This window comes from Mesoplodon mirus (genome assembly GCF_964341445.2).
Source record: "Mesoplodon mirus genome assembly, chromosome: X".
In the NCBI taxonomy this organism is placed as follows: Eukaryota; Metazoa; Chordata; class Mammalia; order Artiodactyla; family Ziphiidae; genus Mesoplodon; species Mesoplodon mirus.
In genome coordinates, this window is record NC_138981.1 from 106,213,265 (window position 1) to 106,237,406 (window position 24,142).

Genomic DNA, 24,142 nt, shown 5'->3' on the forward strand with positions numbered 1-24,142 from the left:
TAGTAATTATACTCACATTTGACTTATAATATATATTCCCTATAAAGTAAAAAAAACAATATATTCTAGATTTGTAGAAACATTTGTAAAATCCTTAGTTTGAAAGAAAGCATTTTATTTAACACAGTATATTAATTTACCAAACAACACTTTTTACAGGTGAAATAAAGGCCTATTAATACCTACCTAATATGCAGAATACGTCAGCAAGAACGGAGGGCATATCCTCACAAAATTCCTAATTTAAAAAAATACAATTATTTATAGTAAATACTAGAATAGCACACTAGCAATTATTATGGTTTCAGAATAACACTCCAGTAAAACTTAAAAACAAAACCCTAATACCACTATGTTGACAGATAATAAAAGTTTTCAAGTTTCATAATATAGAGAAAATTAAGAGGGAGATAATGGTTGGAAAAAATGTTTAAATGTCTACCATGAAATAACTTGAGTAAAAAAAAAAAGAAACTTAAAACAAGCACCTCAGGAAATAATAAAGAACACAAATGAGTAACATTTTTCCAGTGAAGTTTCATGTCAGAAACCACTGGAATTTGGAGTACCTTACACCTACCTAAAGCAAGACTGTTAAATATGGTACATTTTTCATCTAAAACGTTAAATGTTGTGCTCAGGCCTGAGTCAACACTGATCTATGCAAAAATCATAGTATTATCAGAACAAAACTCTAAAAAATGCAATAATAATTACAAGCTGTTGTCTCATAACTCAAGATTCTCTGAATATGAAAATAATTAGCAAAAATCTATCTTTATTTTCTTTATGCACTGATGTTTGCAGCCTTTGGAGAAACTGACCCGAAACTCTCCCCTCATTTCTGGATGAATACTTCAGCATTTATCCTAGATTTGTCTCCTGACTTCCCACTCCCACACCCAATTTTAGAGCCATTTTCCATTAGTAAGGATCATAGTTCAATTATTGCAATTAGTTTGCTGGCACTATAGCAACCCTAAAATTAGCCTACTTTCAGAGAGTAAAGGAAAGAAATATAATTCTAAAGAAAAAACTGGTAGCTGTAAGAGACAGACAAGATATGTTTCTGTGGCTAAGATATGGGACAGTGCAATATAGGACTATGAGAATCTAGCCACGACAAAGAATCCAGCTGCAGAAGTATATATATCACTAAGGACTCAAAGAAAGGGAAGCTAAGTAAGAACAAAACACACATTAAGTTCATTTGGACTATTCATTTTCAATAAATGGGAAAAGTATTAGAATCAAATTCCATTAACACACTAAACCCTATACTGATGCCCAATTTACAGAATGAAATAACCTTAATTGCCAATCAGACATTAGTCTCTTCTTAAGGGCTATGAAATTTGGCTATGTCTACTTGAATGCAAGTGCTCCAAAACAATAGAGCAAGACAAGAGTTTTCAAACATGGAATATTAGTTGTTGAAGAAATAGACTACTCCAACACAAGCTAATCAGATAGAGACAGTTTAGAGGTAAAGGAGAAACTCATATTGAACCTCTACTGCTCAAATACATCTCAACATGAGGGGGGAAAAAAATCACAACTACTAAACATAGAAAGTCCTTAAGACCATCCTCGGGAAAGCACAAAAATCATAGAAAGAAAAAGGCTACAGAAGCTTAAAGCAGCACAGGGGAAATTCATACTGACATCAAGAAACTCCAGGTACCACCTCAATAATACTTATTATGAAAGCTGTTCTCAACTGGGCAGATAATTTTATTTATACAAGTGTAAAATCCAGCCTAATAATAATAGAATAATACACCACTTGTAATAAAATGAAACTTAACTCCTGCTTTACAATAAACACCCTTACAATTTGAGAGTTCATCTTTCAATTCAAATACCAAACAACCATGGAAAGTATCTGGTCTGAATCTAACTTAAATTCTCTAATAAATAAAAGAGTGAAACAGAATAACCACTTAAAGGTTAGGGAAAAGTCTAGTTATTATTTTCTAAAGCAAACAACAAACAACATGAAAATTAGCATCAAGCAAACATTAGAATCATACAACCTCAATTTAAAATAATTTAATCCTCAATTTTTTTAATATATTTAATTTCTAAACATAACCACAAACAAAAGAAAATGCCTTGTTATGCTATACTGGGAGAACAGTCTAACTAAATTATTTTTTTATAGGAGCTTTTTTTTTTTTGCCCTCCCAGCTTACGTAATATTTCCTGCTCTACTCACAACCAGAGAAAAAGATTAAAATACCTATATTTCTGTCTAGCAACAATGGCTTACCAATATTATCTTAAAACATTCACTACTATAATTGTGAATAAAATGAAGCACAAGTTATACACTTCAGGGATCCTTCCATCAAAGGCAAAAAGAAATATGTAACAATTATCAAATTTAAAAAACATATATATACTTACATTAATATCATTAAGAACATTAGATGCCTGTTCATGCTTTAGATTTCCTTTAATGACATGGTATGATAACTCATAAAGGGCTTGCTGGAAATCTGTCAAACATAAAAGAAAGAGTATAATGACACAGTCTCTTGAACATGAAAGGCAGACTCTCTAGGGAAAGATCTACGTATTTCCTACTTCTCAGAATTATTATAAACATCAATAATGATTAAGAAAACTATACTTCTAATGCTTTTCCCTAGCAGATTTTTTCCTTTTATTTTCACAAAAACACAATACTTAAAGAGTAGAAAAAAGTTAACCTTGATTCCAGTACTATAACATAACTACTGCTTGAGCACTTCCTTCCAATCTTTTTCTATATGTCTACATATTTTACATACTTGCATTCATAGTTTACATCATTTGGTATTCTGATTACCTGACAAACACTTCTAAAAGCATTTTCTCGTGCTACCAAAGTCTACAAAATTATTTTGAATGAGTGCATAGAACTCTAGCAAGTGAATATAAACTAACCATTCTTCTCGCCAGGAGATTCACAGATTTTTCTAACTATATTCAGATTATAGTCAATTCAAATGCAGGGCTACACTGACAACAGATAAGGAATAGCAGTAAATATAAAATTTAATTTTACCCATATCCTACTGTCAGAGAAATTTCTCCCCAAAATCTCATTTTCTCCTCTATTTCCATCAGAATTCAAACTAAAATACATTCAGCCCTCTGTATCCATAGGTTCTGCATCCACAGATATGGAGGGCTGACTTTAGTCACTGTACACTGCCATTTTATATAAGGGACTTGAGGATCCTCGGATTTTGGCTATCAGAGGGGGCTCCTGGAACCAATCCCCTGCAGATACTAAGGGCTGATCGTAATTACATATGTACATACACACATAAAACATCAGTCCTGTGAGAACTGTCAACCACATGTACAGTAGTCTCATTCACTATTAATTAGCATAGCCCCCCTTTCCTGGAGAAGGAATTTGGGGAGGGGGGAGGAGTTAATGGTCAGGTGAACACCTCCTTTCTGCCACCTTTTCCTTTAGTCCAATACACTAAAATCTTTATCTCCTTTCTCTCATTAAAAGTAGGAAAACAGGGCTTCCCTGGTGGCGCAGTGGTTGAGAGTCCGCCTGCCTATGCGGGGGACGCGGGTTCATGCCCCGGTCCGGGAGGATCCCACATGCCGCGGAGCGGCTGGGCCCGTGAGCCATGGCCGCTGAGCCTGAGCGTCCGGAGCCTGTGCTCCGCAACGGGAGAGGCCACAACAGTGAGAGGCCCGCGTACCGCAAAAAAAAAAAAAAAAAAAGTAGGAAAACAAGTAGCTCTAAAAACATTAATGTAAAATAAAGTCAATTTATAATCCACTTTTGAAATAAATCAAAAAATCTTTCAGGGCAATATAACAAGTTAAGAAATCAAATATTTGGGAGTTCCCTGGTGTTCTAGTGGTTAGGATTCGGTGCTTTCACTGCTGTGGCCGGGGTTCAATCCCTGGTCGGGAAACTGAGATCCTATAAGCTGTGCAGCACGGCCAAAAACTAAAAATTTAAAAGAGAAATCAAATATTTAAAAATCTTCTCCTTTGGTCTACTACTAGCCACAAAAAAGGAACATAACAGAAATAAAAACTTTTATCAATCTCCCTTTAAACAATGAAAATAGTATTTTACAATGAAGTAAATTTGTCCATTAAATTATTCACAAAAGAAATATAGTCAGATTATCCCAATTCCTTATGAAGAATCCATTAAATATATTCTACCTTTTTCACAAATATGCCTTCATTATGCTTATAGTAAACTATATAAAAACTAAAATGCAAAGGAAAAATTTCTGTTAGCATGGTAGGAATATGAGGTCAGTTTCATGCTTTCAATTTCCATTAATAAAATGCTTTTATAACAAATAATAGCCATTTGAAGTTATCCAGATAACTAGGATTTTTTAAAAAGCAATCACTCTTAGAAGCACAAAACAGCTGAGCATCATAAACTAAATTCCCATAAGAATATGGGCTCACAGGGGCTGAGGGAATTCTAATCTTAATCAAAGGAGATTAAAGTAGACAACAAGTGGCCCAAGGTCATCTTGCTGACACTAAGTAACATAAAAACAATCACAATGTAATGCACAAAGTAGCAAAGATAGTCCCCAATTTACATGTTATTTAAGTGCCCATTTAAGTGGCTAGCCCTGCAAAATCTACACTAAAGCTGAAAGCCCTGCAAAAAAGCCCTGCAAAATCTACACTAAAGCTGAAAAAGCCCTGCAAAATCTACACTAAAGCTGAAAAAGCCCTGCAAAATCTACACTAAAGCTGAAAAACTTTACATTTACAATGGGGAGGAAAACTTACAACCCTTATAATTACACAGAAAAGAATAAATGCTAACGTTTCAGAAAAAGCAGCTTTAAGAACAGCCACAAGTAAAAGGGACTTCTAGGCACTCTTTGTGGAATTTGAACATTTTAGACACTAGTTCTTGGTTATGTCGAATATCACAAAGGCTACTCACGTTTATCAGCCAACCTTACAATGTTATTTTATGGGGGGGTGGGGAAGAGACTTATAAAAAGAACAAGGAGAAGCAGCTTGTGCAAGGGAAACTGCCTGCCTGAAATGAAATCAATTTGAGGGAGAGGCAGAAAGGGAAAAAAGGGCACAAGGAACACCACCCAAACTCAATCCTCCTGAGACAGACGAAGGAAATTCTGAAGAAACGACATTCAATTCCCTGCATGGACTACCCACTCGGGCCCTCAGACCAAAGCTTGATTGTTGGCAGATATCAGCCAAAGAGTGTTATGCGTTGAGGAAGTAGGCAAGGGCAAGCAAGAGAGAACACCTGCAGTTGAGCCAATGAGGCCACACTCCTACTATTTGGGGTTTCATACATGAATCAGAACAACCATGCAAATTAACAATAATCTGATAGTTATTAAACATCCACACAGTCCCATTTAAAACTGGAAGAGTAATCACCCTGTTACGCTATTTATAGTTTTTCTGAGAATTCTTTTTCTTATTTTATCTACTTAAGGTTTCAATCGCAAACAAGATCCAAGTTAACTGAGAAGTTAGAAACTTGTTTTAAACATAAGGTGAAAAAAATAACTATCCAAATGCTTTTAAAAAGGAATCTTTTTTTACTCTCTTACATTTCTGACAGTCAACTGACTTATTCAAAAAAGAAGGCATTATATCAACCTTAGAAATCTTCATGAATGATCATGCAATTACAAAAGCAGGATGATTGGAAAATAACTTTGGGGATTGGGCTAGGAATGTTAACAAGTCTTACCCAAATGACAGAAAGAAAAATGGCTTACTCATTTGTTTAAAAATGCTTTCTATTCAGAAACCCAAATGTTCTTCAAAAAGTATATATTCTCATATTAAGGTAATATTTCATTTTTGATAAAAGTAAACTTATCTACAGGAAATTATCTAATAATTTTTTATTTAAAATAGAATATTGACTATAAATTATTTTTCCAGATTTGAAAAAAAAATGTTATGGGTTCTATCCCCAGTGAAAGCTACACATGAAAATGCTTTAAACTTATTGGGCGTTACTGCTTTTGTTTTTGCCCCTCCTTTTCTAAATCCATATACCTAATTTTATTTATTTTTTATTATTTTTTTGTGTGTGTGTTACGCGGGCCTCTCACTGTTGTGGCCTCTCCCGTTGCGGAGCACAGACTCCGGACGCACAGGCTCAGCGGCCATGGCTCACAGGCCCGGCCGCTCCGCGGCATGTGGGATCTTCCAGGACCGGGGCACGAACCCGTGTCCCCTGCATCGGCAGGTGGACTCTCAACCACTGCGCCACCAGGGAAGCCCCATATACCTAATTTTAAATTAATGAAAGTTAAACAGCAAATCCTTTAAAATTAACATAACTAAAAATTTACACCCCGTTTAATAACATTTTACTTAATATACCGTATTTGTGATATGCAGTAGTAAACAACTCCGTTCCTTTTAATGTTTTCCATGACACTACCTTTAACAAGATCCCCAGATACCACCTAAACATAACCAGCTTTAGTAAAAACACTGAACCTCAGTTTCTGGAAGTTTCCTAGTGCAAAAAAGATCAGAATATTTTTTTTTCCGTGCTAGCTCTTCTCTTCTGTTTATGATTGATACCTAGCCTATATAAGTTTTACTACAGCTAGCAACTGCTGAAATGTAGGTAAATATACCATGTTACAATTACAAAAGCCAAGCAATATTATATGACTATTATGCAGGTCAAAAGACAACCATATAAAGAGATATATAGTCTTACTGTAACTATAGTTTTAATCTCAATTCTAATATTTTCATATAAAAGCTTTATATAATGTGAATATCTTAGACCTTTTGCTTTTATTCATAAAATTTAATGGAAAACAGGATATTTATTAATTTTGACCAAGCCAAAGATAATAGCTATGATACTTTTATTTATTTATTTATTTATTTATTGGGCTGCGTTGGGTCTCTTTGTTGCAGTGTGCAGGCTTTCTCTAGCTGTGGCGAGAGGGGGCTACTCTTCATGGGGGTGCACGGGCTTCTCATTGTGGTGGCTTCTCTTGCTGCAGAGCAGGGGCTCTAGGCATGTAGGCTTCAGTAGCTACAGCACGCAGGTTCAGGAGTTGCAGCACACGGGCCCTAGACTGCAGGCTTCAGTAGTCGTGGCACATGGGCTCAGCAGTCGTGGTGCACGGGTGGTAGGGTGCGTGGGCTTCAGTAGTTGTGGCTCGCGGGCTCTAGAGCGCAGGCTCAGTAGTTGTGGCGCACGGGCTTAGTTGCTCCATGGCATGTAGGATCTTCCCGGACCAGGGATCAGGCCCATGCCCCCTGCATTGGCAGGAGGATTCTTAACCACTGCACCACCAGGGAAGTCCTATGATACTTTTAAAAGTCTTACCTCTGTAAGTTGAACTATCATGGCTTTTATTTTCACTGAAGATCCGGCATAAATGCAAACTAGAATAAAACAAATAATCTGTATTAATTTCTAATCCTAACATAGATAGTCCTTATAGAGCAAATTATATCAACTAAAAATATCCGGAAATGTAGCAGATATTTTTAAATCCATTAGTTTATAATTTAAATAAAACAAACCTATAAACCCTAATTGGTCAGAACTGGAGAATGCTAGTGAATCAAGTCATTATTTTGAAAACTGGTGAATAAAAGAATGAAAATCAAGCACTTATTCTGCCTTCTGTATATGAACAAATAGTTGATAAGAAATGCCTCTGTTAGTATTTCAGCTAACAAACAAAGGAATGGTAGAATTAGAACATCACCATTTTAAGGTCCCTAATAAATTAAAGGATCTAGGCATCTATTAATGGCTGTTCACATCACAAGAGACAATCAGATATCATGTGCCTCCTGATCCTGATATACAAGAACATACCACCACCTATGAAGTTGTCTTTAAAGGTGGGGGCAATAACTTAAATTCAAACTGTGGAAAACTCTACAGGACAATGGCCCAGTCTCTTCAACAAATATATTACAAGGGAAAATAAAAGATGGTGCGGGATCCTCAGGGTAAAAAAGGCTTAAGAGATATATCGATCACAATGTATAGCTCCTTACTTGGATCCTGTTTCAAACAAATATTTTAAGAATTAACATTTATGAGTCAACTGGAATATTTTATAACTTTTTAAACGATAGATGCTGAAATATCTACAGATGAAATACTTACTTCAAAAGTATGGGAAAATGGGTAGGGTTATAGATGAAACAAGACTGGCCAGCAGTTGATAAATATTTAAGTTGGTTGATGATTTCATTGGGGAGCTATTATATCTACTTTCTCATCTGAGACTTTTTTCCAATAACAAAGTTTAAAAACAAAAAGTTGAAATTTTTTTCATAAAATTAAAAATAAAAAAAAAATACCTGTTGTATGGTGAATATTTCTTCACTAATTTAAATACAGCAAAGGACAGATATACAGTATACAGTGAAAAGAGGTATGTTTAATTGGAATTCCAGAAAGAAGAGAGAACAGGGCAAAAGCAGTATTTGAAGAAATAATAGCCAAGAATTCAGTTTTCCAGAACTGAAGTGAAATCTGTATCTGGACATATCAATAGTAAAACTACAGAAAACCAAAGACAAAATCATTTAAGCACCTGAGGAAAAAAAGGCAATTAGTATCTTCATGACTTCTCAACAAGAACACTTGATAGCTGGAAGATACATTCAAGGTGCTAAAACAAAGTACCTGTCAACCTAAAATTCTATACCCAAAAAACACAGTTTCAAGAAAAGACAAAATAAGGACTGAACTTCAGACTGATAAAAATTGAGTTCACATCCTAAAAGAAATGCTTGAGGACATTCTTCAGGCGGGATAAAGATGATCCCAGATAGAACCTTAGAGTTGCAGCAAGAAATGAGGGGAAAAAGTGCTAAGTATATAGGTAATTCTAATTTAATATTAACTGAATAATAATAATAGTGACTTATGGTATTTAAACATGTGTAGTATTAAATATAGAGAGATAGATATATAAATGGAAAAACAGTGAAATACATCAAGGCTAACGTGGGTTTATCCCAAATACACAAAGCTGGTTCAAATTAACTCACCACATTAAATTGACTTTTAAAATAACAATAATTCAGGAATAGGTTCTATTCCTAATTTTCTAAAAGTCCTTTTATGCATAAAAGACGTTTGACAAAATTCAACATCCATTCACTATTTTTTAAAAAGACTTTTAGAAAATCAGGAATAGAAAAAAACTTATATTTGATAAAGTAGCAGTTCTGATAGTGTGGTTCACAAACCCCTGATCCCCAAGACACTTTCTAGAGTTCTGCAAGGTCAAAACTATATTCGTAATAATACTAAGACTTCATTTCCCTTCTTTTGCTGTAATGACATTTGCCCTAATAATTCAAAAGCAAAGGAAGGTAAGATGGTTAGCACCTTAACATTTATCAAGGCAGTAGCACCAAACTGTCTCATTGAATTCTTCATGATCAAGAAATCAAAGGAAAGAATATAGCCAGTCTCATGTAAGATGTCACCAAACTGTTTCATTATATCTTTCATGACCATTCACAAACAAAAGCCAGTTTCACTTAAGAATGTCCTTGATAGGAGTGACCTCAGCAAGATGGCAAAATAGGAAGCCCCAGGCCTTCCTTCCTCCCATAGAAACACAACTCAACAATACACATACCCAATTCCCTTTATGAGAAATTCAGAAACCAGTTAAGAGGCTCCTGCACCCCAGGCGAGGACTAAACCAGCTGCATCAAAGCTTGTAGGAAAACACAAGACACTCTTTCACCATAGTCCCTTCTCCTGGCACAACACCACACAACTGGGAGGAAATTCCCAATTCCCAAATTCTCCCTGAGAAGGGAAAGAGAAGACTGGACTATATATACATCTAACATTCTGATTGGGGGAGGGGGGGGGCAACAGCTTGGCAATCTCTCCCTCAAGGGAGAAAGAAGAGTGTCCAATAGCCCAGCCTTTGGGGAGGGGGTACTGCCTGAGAGACTGGTTTCTGTCTAGCCTGACTTAGGGCACTGATGGCACCCAGCATACTCTAGCTGCCTGGGAGCCACTAAGAACAAAAAGAGCTAGGTGGTGTGCTGCTGCTTCACAGGACCCATGGTACAACAGATGGACACCAGAGAATGCAAGAGAGTGCCAGTTTCCGGGGAAAAAGAAACTGGAAAATCCCTCTTATCTGGAATCTACACATGAGTCCAGAGAAAAAATTTGAGAGGCCCCCAGAATCTATAGCCAAGCTGATTGGTAAAGGCCTTTCCCTGTACTAAAGCAGTCCATAAAGACTGGGATAAGAGTGTTTTTTCAAATGCAAGGATATCAACACAAAATTACAAAGAACATAAAGAAACAGGTAAAATGGCCCAATACAAGAAACAAAATTAGTCTCCAGAAACTGATCCTAAAGAATTGGAGTCAAATGAATTATCTGACAAAGAATTTAAAATAACCATCATAAAAATGCTCAATGAGCTCAGGAAAATGATGCATGAACAAAATGGGAATTTTAACAAAAGGACAGAAAATTTTAAAAGAACCAAATTTTGGAGCTAAAGAATGTAACAACTAAACTGAAAAAGTCATTAGAGAGCACTATAGATAATTCAAGAGCATTATGGATAGTCATATACAAAAGAATGAAATTGGACACTTCTTACATCATACACAAAAATCAACTCAAAATAGATCAAATACATAAAAATAAGACCTGAAACTGTAAAACTCCTAGAAAAAAACACAGGGGGAAAGCCTCATGACATTGGTCTTGGCAATGATTTCTTGGATATGACACCAAAAGCACAATGAAAGCAAAAACAGACAAGTGGGACATCAAACTAAAAATTGTGTGCACAGCAAAGAAACAATGAACAGAATAAAAAGGCAGGGGACTACCCTGGTGGGCCAGTGGTTAAGACTCCATGCTTCCACTGCAGGGGGCACGGGTTCCAACCCTGGTCAAGGAACTAGGACCCTGAGTGCCACACGGTGCAGCCAAAAAAAAAAAAAGAAAAAGAATGAAAAGGCAACCTACGAAATGGAAAATAAAAATGTTTGCAAACCAGCCATGTATCTGATAAGGGGCTAATATCCAAAATATTTAAGAAACATCTACATCTCAATAGCAAGAAAAAAAATCTGATTTAAAAATGAGCAAAGAATTTGAATAGACATTTTTCCAAAGAAGACATACCAATGGCCAATAGGTGTATGAAAAGGTGCTCAACATCACTTATCATCAGAGAAATGCAAATCAAAACCACAATAAGGCATCACCTCACACTTGTAAGGGTGGTCATTATTAAAAAACCCCAAACAAACAAAAAAAACCAGAAATGACATCTGATAAAGGACTACTGTCCAAAGTATATGAATAACTCTTAAAACTCAACAATAAGAAAACAAACAACCCAAGTTAAAAATGAGCAAAGACCTTAACTGACACCTCATCAAAGAAGATATACAGATGGCAAATAAGCATATGAAAAGATATTCCACATCATATATCATCAGGGACATGGAAATTTAAACAATGAGATACCACTACACACCCATCAGAATGGCCAAAATCTGGAACACTGGCAACGACAGATGCTGGTGAGGATGTGGTGCAACGTAACTCTCAGTCATCACTGGTGGGAATGAAAAATGGTACAGCCACACTGGAACACAGTTTGGTGGTTTCTTACAAAATTAAACATACTCTTACCTTATGATCCAGCAATCCCACTCTCCTTGATATTTACCCAAAGGAGGTGAAAACTTATGTCCACACAAAAACCTGCACATGGATTTATAGAAGCTTTATTCATGACTGCCAAAACTTGGAAGCAACCAGGATATACTTCAGTAGGTGAATGGATACATAAATTGGTACACTGACCCCATGGAATATTATTCAGCACTAAACAGAAATGAGCTATCAAGACATGAAAAGACATGGAGAAACCTTAAATGAACACTAATAAGTCAAAGAAGCCAATCTGAAAAAACTACATAGTATATGTTTCCAACTAAATGTCATTCTGGAAAAGGCAAAACTATAGAGACAGTAAAAAGTTCAATGGTTGCCAGAGGTTAGGAGGAAGAATAAGTAGGCAGAGCACAGAGGATTTTTAGGGCAGTGAAAATACTCTGATACTATAATGATGGATACACATCATTATACCTTTGTCCAAACGCACAGAATGTACAACACCAAGAGTGAACACAGAGGTAAACTTTGAATTTGGGGCAATTATGATGTATCAATGTAGGTTCATCAGTTGTAACAAATGTAACACTCTGGTGGGGGATGTTGAAAATGGGGAGGCTGTGCATGTGCGGGGGTGAATTTGGGGCAATTATAATGTATCAACATAGGTTCCTAAGTTGTAACAAATGTAACACTGGTGGGGGATGTTGATAATGCGGAGGCTGTGCATGTGCGGGGGCAGGGGGTAAGGGAAATTTCTGTACCTTCCTCTCAATTTTTCTGTGAACCATAAAACACCTGTTTAAAAAAATTAGTCCTTTAAAAACCAACAGAGAATAAGTGTTAGGGAGGATATGAAGAAACTGGAAACCCTGTGCACTGTTGGTGGGAATGTAAAATGGTAACAGTATGGAAGTTCCTCAAAAAATTAAAAATAGAACTACCATACAATCTAGCAATCCCACTTCCAGGTATTTACTCATAAGAGTTGAAAAGAGGATATCAAAGAGGTATTTGCACTCCCATGTTCACTGCAGCATTATTCACAATAGCCAAGAGATAGAAACAACCTAAATGTCCATCAACAGATGAATACATAAAGAAAACATGGTGTATACATACAATGGAACATTACTCAGGCACAAAGAAATCCTGTCATATACTACAACATGGATGAGCCCTGAAGATAGTATGCTAAGTAAGTCAGTCACAGAAGGATAAATACGGCATGATTCCACTTATATGAGGTATCTAAAGTAATCAAGCTCATAGAAGCAAAAAGTAGAATTTCGGTGGTTGCCAGGGGCTAGGGGGAAAGAGAAATGGGAACTTGCTGTTCAATGGGTATAAAACTTCAGTCAAGCAAGATGAAAAAGATCTAAAGATCTGTTGTACTACACTGTGCTTATCGTTAACAATACTGTATTGTACACTTAAAAATGTGCTAAGATTTATCTGATGTTATGTGTTTGTATCTACAATAAAGAAAATGTCCTTAATGAAGTAGTGAAAATTAATTTTAATAAATCCTAGCCCTGAGAACATGCCTTTTTAATAAATACCTATTTTTAATATTCTATGTGACAAATTGGAAAGTATACATAAAACATTTCTGTCACACACCAAAATACCATGGTTGTCTCCAGGAAAATCACCTATACGACTGTTTGAATTCTGAGCTGAACTAGCTGCTTTTTCACAGAACACCATTTTTACTTGAAAGAAATGACAAACTATGGTTATTCGGATTTGGGTCTTTGGCAAGCATTTTCTCAAAAATGAACCAAGAGAGCCAGTCACTTCAAGGAAAACAACTGAGAGTATTTGTTGCCAATGATAAAATGTAAGGTTTCAAAGAAAAATTAGAATTTTGGAAAACTTTTATCTGGCACCACAGACGTGGCTAGTTCCCAATTCATAAAAACTTTCCTGATAAGTTCAGTGATGATACTAAAGAATGTGGGGTTTTTTTAATATTATACAATGCTTGTGTCAATATTTGGAAATGCTGCATCATTCAGTGAACCAATATTTTCCAACTGACCAATGCATGATGTTGCAAAATAATGCATGGGTAAAAGATTCCAAGTAAAAGAGAGACAATTGGATTTCAATTTAACAAAGTACAAAAAGTACACTGATATGGTTTTGGATTTGGCATTGCAACAAACCATTAAGAAACTACCACCTGACAAATTTTGACATGATATCAAAGAATATCTACAATTATCTGAAAAGGCTACTAAAATTCTCCTCCTTTTGCTAACTATTTATGTGTGAGGCTGAACTTTCTTCATATACATCAACCACCACAACAATATATTGCAACCCCTACTTCACAGCACACATAAAAATCAACTCCAGTTAGATAAGACTTAAAAAGGGAGAGCAAAATAATGTTTCCAGAAAATCATAGGATAAGTTCATTAACCTGAAAATGGAGAGAAACTAGTAAACTAGAAAAAGACGCCTATGCTACAAATGAACGCATATGCAAAACAAACAGACTCACAGATATAGAAAACAAACCTGTGGTTACCAAAGGGGAGAGGGACGGGGGCGAGGGGAGGGGGAGACAATTTAGGGGTATGGGATTAACAGATACAAACTAATACGTATAAAATAGATAAGCAACAATGATATACTGTATAGCACAGGGAATTATAGCCATTACCTCATAATAACCTATAAATGGAGTATAATCTGCAAAAATACTGAATCACTATGCTGTACACCCGAAACTAATATAATATTGTAAATAAACTACACTTCAATTTTTAAAATTGGGAAAAATGCCTATGAAAATATGAGCCCCAAGAAAATAACATTAGATACATATTATATTGACCAAAAATTTACAGTCTGACAATATTAAATGTTAGCCAGGATGTGAAGGTGAACTCTCATACACTGCTGGTGGGAGTATATTTTGAAATAGTTTGGCAGTATCTAGCAGAGCTAAAGTTAGTCACAATCTAGAACCTAGCCACACATACAATGTATGTATTCTGCAGTTCAGTATATATCCCACAAGAACACATGCTGTGTACACTAAGATACCTGTATAAGAATGGTTCTATTGGCACTGCTGGTAACAGCCAAAAGCTCAAAACAACAAAATTGTTCATCAGTAGTCTAAGAGATAAATTGTGGTATAGTTAAACAATGGAGTATCTTTTAACTATGAAAATCAAAGAACTGCAAATACTTGCAAAAATATGAATGAATCCTAAAGACATAATATTGAGCAAAAGCAGCCAGATACAGTAGAATACACCCTCTATGATTCCATTTATATGAAATTCAAGAAGAACAAACTTAAACTTATTTGGGTAGCAAAACTGTAAATAAAAACTAGAGAAAGCCATAAATGTCAGTTACCACAGGGGAGATAAAGAGGGTGCAATCAGGAAGGGGAACTATGTTGACTAGAGCTGGATATGAGTTACATGGGTGTGCATCTTACAGTGATTCTTTAAGCTCTACATTTAGATTTTATGCACTTTTCTGTATTTTTTAAATTTCACATTTCAGAAAAAGAAATATTCTTATTACAAGCTGTACAAAGCTCTAACGAAAAAGAGAACCAATGAATGCGTATGTTTCTCACTCTTTTATGTCTAGCAATGCTCTTTCCATAGTCAATAAAACAAGTAACTTTAAGACTTACAGAATATGCTTATATAGCACATCTAAGGTGAAATATGATACCACATTACAATCATCCACAGAGAGATTATCTACTTTGCAGATTATGCATGCCCTTGCAGTTCACCTCTCTGTGTCTTTTGATTATTTCAATACTTCATCATCAGAATAAGCAGGGTACGGTTCAATAAACTTTTCCCAGTCAACAATTCATTTGTAGGTCTCACAAAATTATTTTCAAAACCAAAGAATAAAAATACCTTGCCACTGGAGAACAATTACTAAATTAAATCTGCATAGTTTGAAAATCTCATTTAGTTATTAGTTTTTAACCAATTCCTATTAAAAGAACAAAAAAAAAATTTTTCAGAGAGCACCTTAGAAATAGTTAAATAAGCTGATTTAAGTTTGACCCCAAGTACTTTCAACTACTTCTGAGAACCAGATAGGCCTTCCAATGTGTTAAGACAGTGGGTAAGCTTTTAGTTTCTCAAAATAAGTTAAACCTACCACAAACTTACCTCAAATAAAAAAAATCAATCTTCATTACATTAGGCAATACAAAAATATCTGCTTCAAGACTATCATCAGAGAATATAACCTAAAAATGTCTGACACCTAGCTCCTTTTTTGTTAAGAGTAAATATATAAGAAGGTGCATCAAGGCTGCCTCAATATTTGCTATAAAGTACTGAAACAATTCCCCCTTGTGGGGGAACCACTGTCCCCAGAGGTTCGTTTCCCTTTAGAATGTAGTAGCAGGAAATACTGCATCTTTGACAGAAGAATGCAAGGGAAATCAAGTAACTCATCTTTCCCTTTGTACCCAGGATACTAAAAAGCAAGGTCAAATATTCCTTCTTACAGTGAATGTGTTTGCTTATTCACATTTTCAATAGCTTCATTTTCTATTTGTTTTAATAAGCTTAATGCAAATGTCTTTTGTTATAATCCTTCCAGTGGGGAGGGGGGAATGTCAGTGTTCCAAATCCCACTTAATCTAATGGTACAGTCATTGTTACATAATTTTTAAAAATCATTGAAATGTAATTTCATCTTGTCAGTCACAAGGCCACAAACATATTCATTAAAGGATGCAGATGATAATGTCATCATGAACTATTAATAAGCATCTCAAAGATTTGCTCAAATTGTGTAAGGAATCACTGATGGGTTATTATGATAAGGCAACTTACCTGTATAACAGATACTTTTATTTCCCTAGTATAAAACACTTCTGCCTTAGTTGTTGGAGGAAACTAAAAACAATCACTAAGAATTTTCCCCCAGTCAGTAGATTTGTCTGGCTCTTCCCCTAAGTAGTTCACTAACAGAAGTATCACTAAGTATACTAAGTATCTTTAAGTATCCTTAAAGAAACAATTGTTTCTAAATGTTGCATGTCTTACTACAGCTCTTATACAGTTTTAGGTCTCTATCCTAAATTTTAAAGGGAGGAAAACAAAACTACCTCCAACAGTTGCCCATTTTAATGTGGTTTTAAAAATAATCAAATATTCTGCCTCGGTACAAATTCAAATGATTATTTTAGTCCTTTAATAACCTCCAAATAATTGAGTTTACCATTTTTTCCACTTTTATAGCAGTTTGGTGCTACTGTGGAGATGCTATCTCAGGCCCCTTGAGAACAAAGAATATACTTTCTGTCAAATATCTGTGAAACTTAAACTGAATAAAATGTCTTCAGTTCTTCCAAGAACTTAATGTTATTTTGCAAATACTCTTTAACATGAGTATTTGGCTTTCCGTCTTACTTGGTCCTATTTTCCAGTAAAAAAAAGAAACACAACACAAGCCTGCACTACTTGATTATGTTCAACATCTCAAAGTTGGCTCTACATATAAAAAATTGATGTCAATCTGTGCTTCAATTAATTCTTAAAAACAAAACAACAGAAAAGGCTAAATTTTGTTAAGCAAGTGCTACCTCTATTATCATTGATAGAAGAGAGACATAACCCACAAAAATGAATATTGGGACATGTAGTTTTATCTTGAAAGATGCATTTAAGAAAATGAAAATATGCACCTATGAGGAGGAAAGGGAACAGGAAATCTTAAAAAAGACAACAGAAGTTCCTGCACACAAGTACATTAATAGCACTCACTCTATCTTAATTAAAGAATAATTTAATTTTTCCAACAAACCAAGAAAGCAGTAGCCTGGAAAAATGTCCTGATACTGCTACAATATTTTCTGAAGAATGAATTTCTCTTACCAGGAAAATAAGACCAAGACTTATGAACACAGGTCAAATGAGAAAACAAATGCCAAATGAAAAGTAAGACATAAAGAAATGGTTTCAGATAAAGCTTCAGCTGAACTTAGAGCACCTTTTGAAGAAAAAAAAAAGACTTAAATACTAACACTAAAGTTTCTTAGAATGATTATTTGCTATAAACTCCCTCCTCCAACTTCCCTCCAAAAAATTCAGGACAGACAACATTTAATGAACATCCAAATGTACTTCCATAAGTTCTGGAATATGTCATCTAGTAGCAGAAGAAGAAAAAGAATGGCAACCAAAACATTTGGCGATTAAATTTTAAAATTTTATTATAACTACCAATAATTAATAAGGTAACACCCAACAAAAATGTCTAATTGATGTATAATTTTTTTAAAGAAAGAATTAAGTTCTTCAAACAGACAAATAGATGATATTCAACAAATATAAGTATTTCAAAATTAAACAAAGTATTGACATGAGACTAACATCTTCAGATTAAGAGCTTGGATAATAAATCCTCCATTGAGGTTGCTTGTGACACAAAGAAATGCTGAGCTCACTGTGTTAATCATGCCTACTAAAAACAAAATTCTCCCCTGGATCTACCAGTACATGCAAGTTTATTAGCTTAATCGTGGCAAACCCTATGCCAATATGAAATCGTCAAGAAACTAAAGCTCTAATTCCAAAATTAAAGTGATTAAGTCCATATCTTGCATATGTCGCAGAATTTCAAAGAGTCTGCATTAAGATGTGAAACTCTGAAGAGCAGATCTAAGTGTTACTGGAAAGGACAATTATGTTTTGGTAGTCCTCCTCTGTCCTTCTGCTATCTCTTGGAAAAGATCATTTTAAGAATTCACCATAATTTACCATGAAAAACATAATCAGTATCCCTGGAAACAATAGATTAGCTAAGTATGTGATGGACCATTCAGATAGGCAAAATACAGTTTTTCCTTTTTCCCTAGTTACTTAACAAAATTTATTCTTCAAAGCCAAGACTTTCCATCTTAATAGACAGTTGCTTTTCATGAGGCACAATTAAGAATTTGCCCTCTCAAAGTTATAAAATATCCCATACATTGCATATGTTCACTATGCTGCTGAAGTTGACTACAACTCCCAGAATAGACTTACACGCATAAGAGACAGACAAGAAGTGAACTAATACCTCATGAAACATATCATGCATTTTTTTAAAACGGTAACTTTCAGTCAAGTTAAAGCTCATCTGCTAATTTAGCTCATTAAAAAGGAAAAATCCACCCAAGATATAATTTTAAATACTGGTCATATCTTAAAAGCCAAATATATAAATGGATTCATTAATATGGTGACACATTATTTTTTTAACATTTCCAGTTGCTGGTTTATATTTTAAGAAGCTGTTTTTCAGACAAAAGAAAGGATTTTTTGTAATATATTTATAATACCATTTTATTCTAATAAAATGAAAATGCTAACTCTATCTTTAGCAAAATACAAAAATTCCAAAGTTAGACTATATGCAACAAAGTATTCAAAGAGGAAAAAGAGGTCCAGTAAATGAAGACTAAGCACTGGATGGTGATTTGTTTGACTATTTCATACAACTAACAACTATTTAAACTATTTCATTATTGTCACACAACTCTCTTCATGTAACAGAAGAGTTATAAAACTGACTAAACTGATCTGGATCTACTAAACAAAACAAACAATGAACTGATTTATCCGTTTTGGGGGGTTATCCTAATCTAATATAGATGAAAATGATCGTTTGGTTTGGTAACTTGCCATCCTGCCTTCCCTGCACACAAGAGACTTAATAGCTATTTGTTAACTAGCACGTACAAGGATTTGGAAAATGTTCCTAACAGTTAAAAATGTAATGCTTATCAAACAGACTTCTCTGTCAGTTAACAAAATAAGCACTCTAAGCATATGCTAGAAAGGCTATGGGGGGTGGGGGAAGGACGGGGACGGGAGGGTTGAACCAAAAGAAATGTGAGACAGTCCCCATTCTTCAAGGGTCTCTCAATTCGTTAGAGTACAAGAGTATACATGAAAGAGTCAGAGACCAATTAATTGCTAACCTGAGTGGTACAGACTTTAAGTGCAAGAGCTGTCCAAAGAAGTTTAAATATCTAAAGATTGGAATAATAATATTACTTTTAATAGCTATCACTTGAGTACTTACTATAAGGCAAGTGCTTTACAGGCGTTATTTAGTCTTCACAGCAATGCTTTGAGTACTTATTATTCCCAATTTACTCAAGGGGAAACGGTCAAAGTGGTTAAGGAACTTACCCAAGGTCACTCGGCTAGTTAAGTGGCTAAAACTGCCGCTTACCCAGGCAATCCAAGTCTAACGCTCACACTAAGACTTCATAAGGCAGCGCGAGCGCGGCAGGGGGGTAGGGAGGGCCATATAGGCTGGCGCTATTACACGCGCAAGATCGGCCAACGCATTCCCCGCGTTTCGCTCCAAGTAACGAAGTTTCAAAGATCCGCATCTCGCGCCAGCAACCGTAAACTGACTACGGGGGTCGGCGCGCGACCACGGCAGAAATGGCTAACAGGGTCGGCGCGCGACCACGGCAAAAACGGCTAACAGGAGTTAATCTCATACAGGCTGAGCTTTAACTAATAAAGCGATTCAGAGAAAGAAATTCGCAGGAAGTTATTTGTTTTAAAATCTGGGGTTTGTTCCGCCGCTTAAGAGAATTTTCCCCCCGAGACAGGGAGAGCTGAAATTCGGGGCAAGGAAACCGCGGTTATAGCAAATTACTGTTTTCTGTATTACTGAAAGAAAAAAAAAAAAAAAAAACCAAGTTTTGGGTCTACAGGAAACGCGTTATTCTAGGTACACGAGAACCTTGGAGAGTTGCCAAAATTAGTTGCAGTCCCAGGACAAAATGGGGTTTAGGAAACATTTAATGACGAAAGTTGATTCCAACCCGAAACGGCTCTAAGGTGAAAAGACGGAGCAAAGAAATGCCGGTAGGTCTTCGGGGAAAGCGGCAATCCTTGCTACACTTCGCACACGGGCAGCGGCGCCGCGCGAGGCCGGGACAGTCCGAGAGACAGCTCCCGGGGAGGACAGAGGTGCCAAGCGGGGTTCTTCCCGACGCCCCGGGCTTCGCGGCGGCGGGCGGAGAGGATGGGAGGGAGTCCGGGACGGTTCGGACTTCAGGCAGAGGAGGCGCCGCGCTCCAAACTGCGGAGTCGAACGGGTGCAGAGTAAAGAAATGGGACAGACTGAAAGTCCGAACCCTCCCGGCGCGGCCCCGTGAAGAGAAAGGAGCCAAGTGAGCTCCAGCGAAGAGGGGGACAAAAAGAGACGGAACGAAAGCGCAGGGACCCGTAGGGACAAAACGGGAGTTCTAAGAGGCTAAAGAAAGACAAGCTCCGGCGGGCAGCGGGGATTTCTGGGAAGTCGGAGAAGGCAGAAGGTCGGCGGCGATTACCAGCACCTCTCATCCCCGAGTTCAAAACTCCTAGACAACCATCCACACCCGCCACCCGGATGGGGGAGGGGACACCTCTCCCCCCCACAACCTCCCCCCAAATATGAGAGCAAGGCTGACGCCCGAGCCCAGCCCGGCCGTGCGCCCGCCTCCATCCCGGACACTCACAATTCGCCTCTCCCTGATTTCTCCCAGTTCTTTATCCACTCTACGGGAACCACGACAGCTGCGTCCGCCATCTTCCCCTCACTAGTAGCAAAAACCCGGATGTGTAGCACGCGAGCGAGGGGTCAAAGGGGAGCACCGCCCACGGGGAATGCCGGGAGCCGCGAGCTCGGTTTTCGATTTCCCGCCCCACTTTCCGCCCCACTTTCCACTCCACCCTGCTAAAGCCGGAGGCCCTGTTGCCAACCACGGCTGGGACCCGTGGATCCCGTCGCAGAGTGACTACGCTGGCGGGGGCCTCTGCAAACCTTGCCCCCGCTTCCCTTTAGAACAGGAAAAATGCCATCCCCAGGCCAACTCGTAGCCTTTATCTTCTTCCGTAGCATCTACTCCAGACCACTAATTCAAAATTGTGTTTTTTAAAGCACCTAATATGTGCTAGACACTGGGGACAGAGAAATAATAAGCCATGATGCCTACCCTCAACGAGCTCAGTCCGTGGGGAAGACAAACATATAAGCAGATCACTTACAATACACCCCGCTGAGATCAAAGAAATTAATTGGGGAAGAGGCAGCAGGTTACTATGTGCCAGGCATTCTGCTAATCCGAATGATACAATTTTAGGAGAAAGATAAATCGGCCCTGGGAAACACTTGCAACTATCAGGGCTGACAGCTACTGTGTCTGAGGCTGTCATTGTAACCTTAGGCAAAACTAGGGGGCGCAAATACGAAGAGAAAGGAGTTCTTACATAGTATGAAAGTATCTCCCGAAGAGATATTTAATATTTCAAAGGGCGAAATAGAAACTTTACGGTCGGAAAACATGGCCGACACCCTCCTAACTCTGATGAATATAAGCATCCTTATGTATTAAACAAATGGGCGTCATATGCCTCCTGATGAGGTGCTAAGGAAAACACTAACCACTTTTGTGGTATTCATCATGCCAAAATTCGCATAACCTGATTTTAATCACGAGGGAACATCAGACAAGCCCATATTAAGGGACAGTCCACAAAATTACTGGCTTGCACTCTTCAAAATCATCAAGGTCACTAAAGACAAAGACAGATTGAGGAATTCTTCCAGATTAATGAAAACAACAGAACAACTGATCCCCAGCCAGAAAAAAAAAAAATTTTATTTTGCTGAAAAGGGCATTCTTGGGACAGTTGACCAAATTTGAATATCTGTAGATTAAGTAATAATACTGTATAAATGTTAATTTCTTGAGTTTAATACTCGTTTTGTGGTTATGTGAAAGTCCTTATTTAAGAAAATATGAAGTATTTAGAGATAATGGGGAACCATGTTGCAACTTTAAAATATTTCAGAAAAAAACGATAGGGTGATGAGGCAAATGTGAAATATTAACATTTTAGGAATCTGGGTGAAGGACTGACAGATTCTCTGTTCTATTTGTGCAACTTCTCAAAATAAAGAGGTTTTAAAAATACATGTTTGACTGAACACTTAGAAAATACAGACAAATAAAATGAAGAAATCCTACCACACATATATTAATGTATGAACTTTAGAACTAATATCTAAATTTGGCAAGTTTTACTAAATGGACCAGGTTTATTTGCATTGAGAAACTGTTCAGGGGATAGGCTGTATTTAGAATCAGTTGGGGAAAATGCTACATTGTTTATGATTGGTTTTCATCAGCTATATCTAGTCTCCTAATGTCCTGTCTGATTCTGAAATTCTAAAGCCACCCATTAGAAAATATACACCATTCAGTTTCAGTGACATCTCAAAAGAAATCTTTTGCCACTTCAAGGAGGTTCAGAGATATGAGTTCCCTCTGATCTTTTCATTTTTCTTATTATGAAATACTTTTAAAGTGAACAGAATGGTATAGTGAATCTTCATTGTACCATCATCTTCCCTAAAGAGTTTGAAATCATTGTTACAGGATGGCCTCTGTGATACAAGAAGAAGTATCCTGCTGCTTATGTATACTTCACTGTATAATCTACAGCAGTGGGCACTATCCACATTTGGGATCAGATAATTCTTTGCAGAAGGCAGGGGGAATCCGGTGCACTGTAGGATGTTTAGCAACATCCCTAGCCTGGACCCACTAGATGTCGGTAGCACCTCCCACACCAGTTGTTACAACAGTATCTCCAGACATTGCTAAATGTCTCCTGGAGTGTAAAATAGCCCCCTGTTGAGAGCCACTGAGCTATAATATTCTGCTGTATTGTGGCTTACCTTGCCACTGTATCACAGTGATTTCTTCTTCCAAACACTGAACTGTGTGCAGTCTGCATACTACTCAGTATGCCACAAATGTGGTATGACCTGACTGCAGTGATGCCCTTTGAGGCCTTGCTCTTCCCCTCTCCCAGAGCCTGCAGAACTATTTTCACATGGTATGATAACTCCTTTAGGAATTGCTCACAGCTAATTGTTTTTTGCTCCATAAGATTGCAAAGCTATCATATCTTTCACATCCTTGTTGGCTTGCCTTTTCTTTGCTATCAGCATCTGGTATTGTCTCAGCAGCTGGGGGTACTGTTCCCTGATGATTTCACTGGCTCACGGGTACCAAAGGACTAGACAGGGACTGAGGTCTGTGGTGAAGGCTAGGGATTGGGTAGTTTCAATATTGACAGCCTGATGCATGGAGTGACTGGTTGATTCTAGGTAATTGTAAGGTCAAGCAATCTTTTTATTATCTCAGTGATAACAGATAATGGGACCAAGAAGGAAGCACATAAAAGCAAAACAAGACAAAATAAATAAAATAAATAATGAATGCGAAAGCCGTACACTTTGTGGGACTGTCCCGTGAATGCTGAGTATTGGTAATGGGTTTCTATTAACTAAAGACTTAGTTATGTTAAATATACATATTAAATTTCTAGGATAACCACTACAAACATATAAGGATATTATATATCTTCCAAACTATCTGAGGGGGAAAAAAATTGAAAGAG

At 36.9% G+C, this 24,142-nt stretch overlaps 1 protein-coding gene across 15 annotated transcripts in view; it reads right to left on the reverse strand.

Moving 5' to 3' along the window:
- THOC2 (THO complex subunit 2) overlaps positions 1-21,290 on the reverse strand; it is a 113,180-nt gene extending 91,890 nt beyond the window's left edge. For 14 of the 15 annotated variants that reach the window (XM_082610688.1, XM_082610696.1, XM_082610687.1 and 11 more), the window contains exons 1-4: positions 21,190-21,272; positions 7,349-7,407; positions 2,410-2,501; positions 187-238 (exon numbers count right to left, since the gene is read on the reverse strand). In XM_082610688.1, the coding sequence (XP_082466814.1) occupies positions 187-238; positions 2,410-2,501; positions 7,349-7,407; positions 21,190-21,260 (274 nt within the window). In that variant the 5' untranslated portion in view covers positions 21,261-21,272. Of the gene's footprint in view, positions 1-186; positions 239-2,409; positions 2,502-7,348; positions 7,408-21,189 lie in introns of all 15 variants that reach the window. The other variant, XM_082610690.1, reaches the window with a different exon arrangement.
- Positions 21,291-24,142: the final 2,852 nt, after the last annotated feature.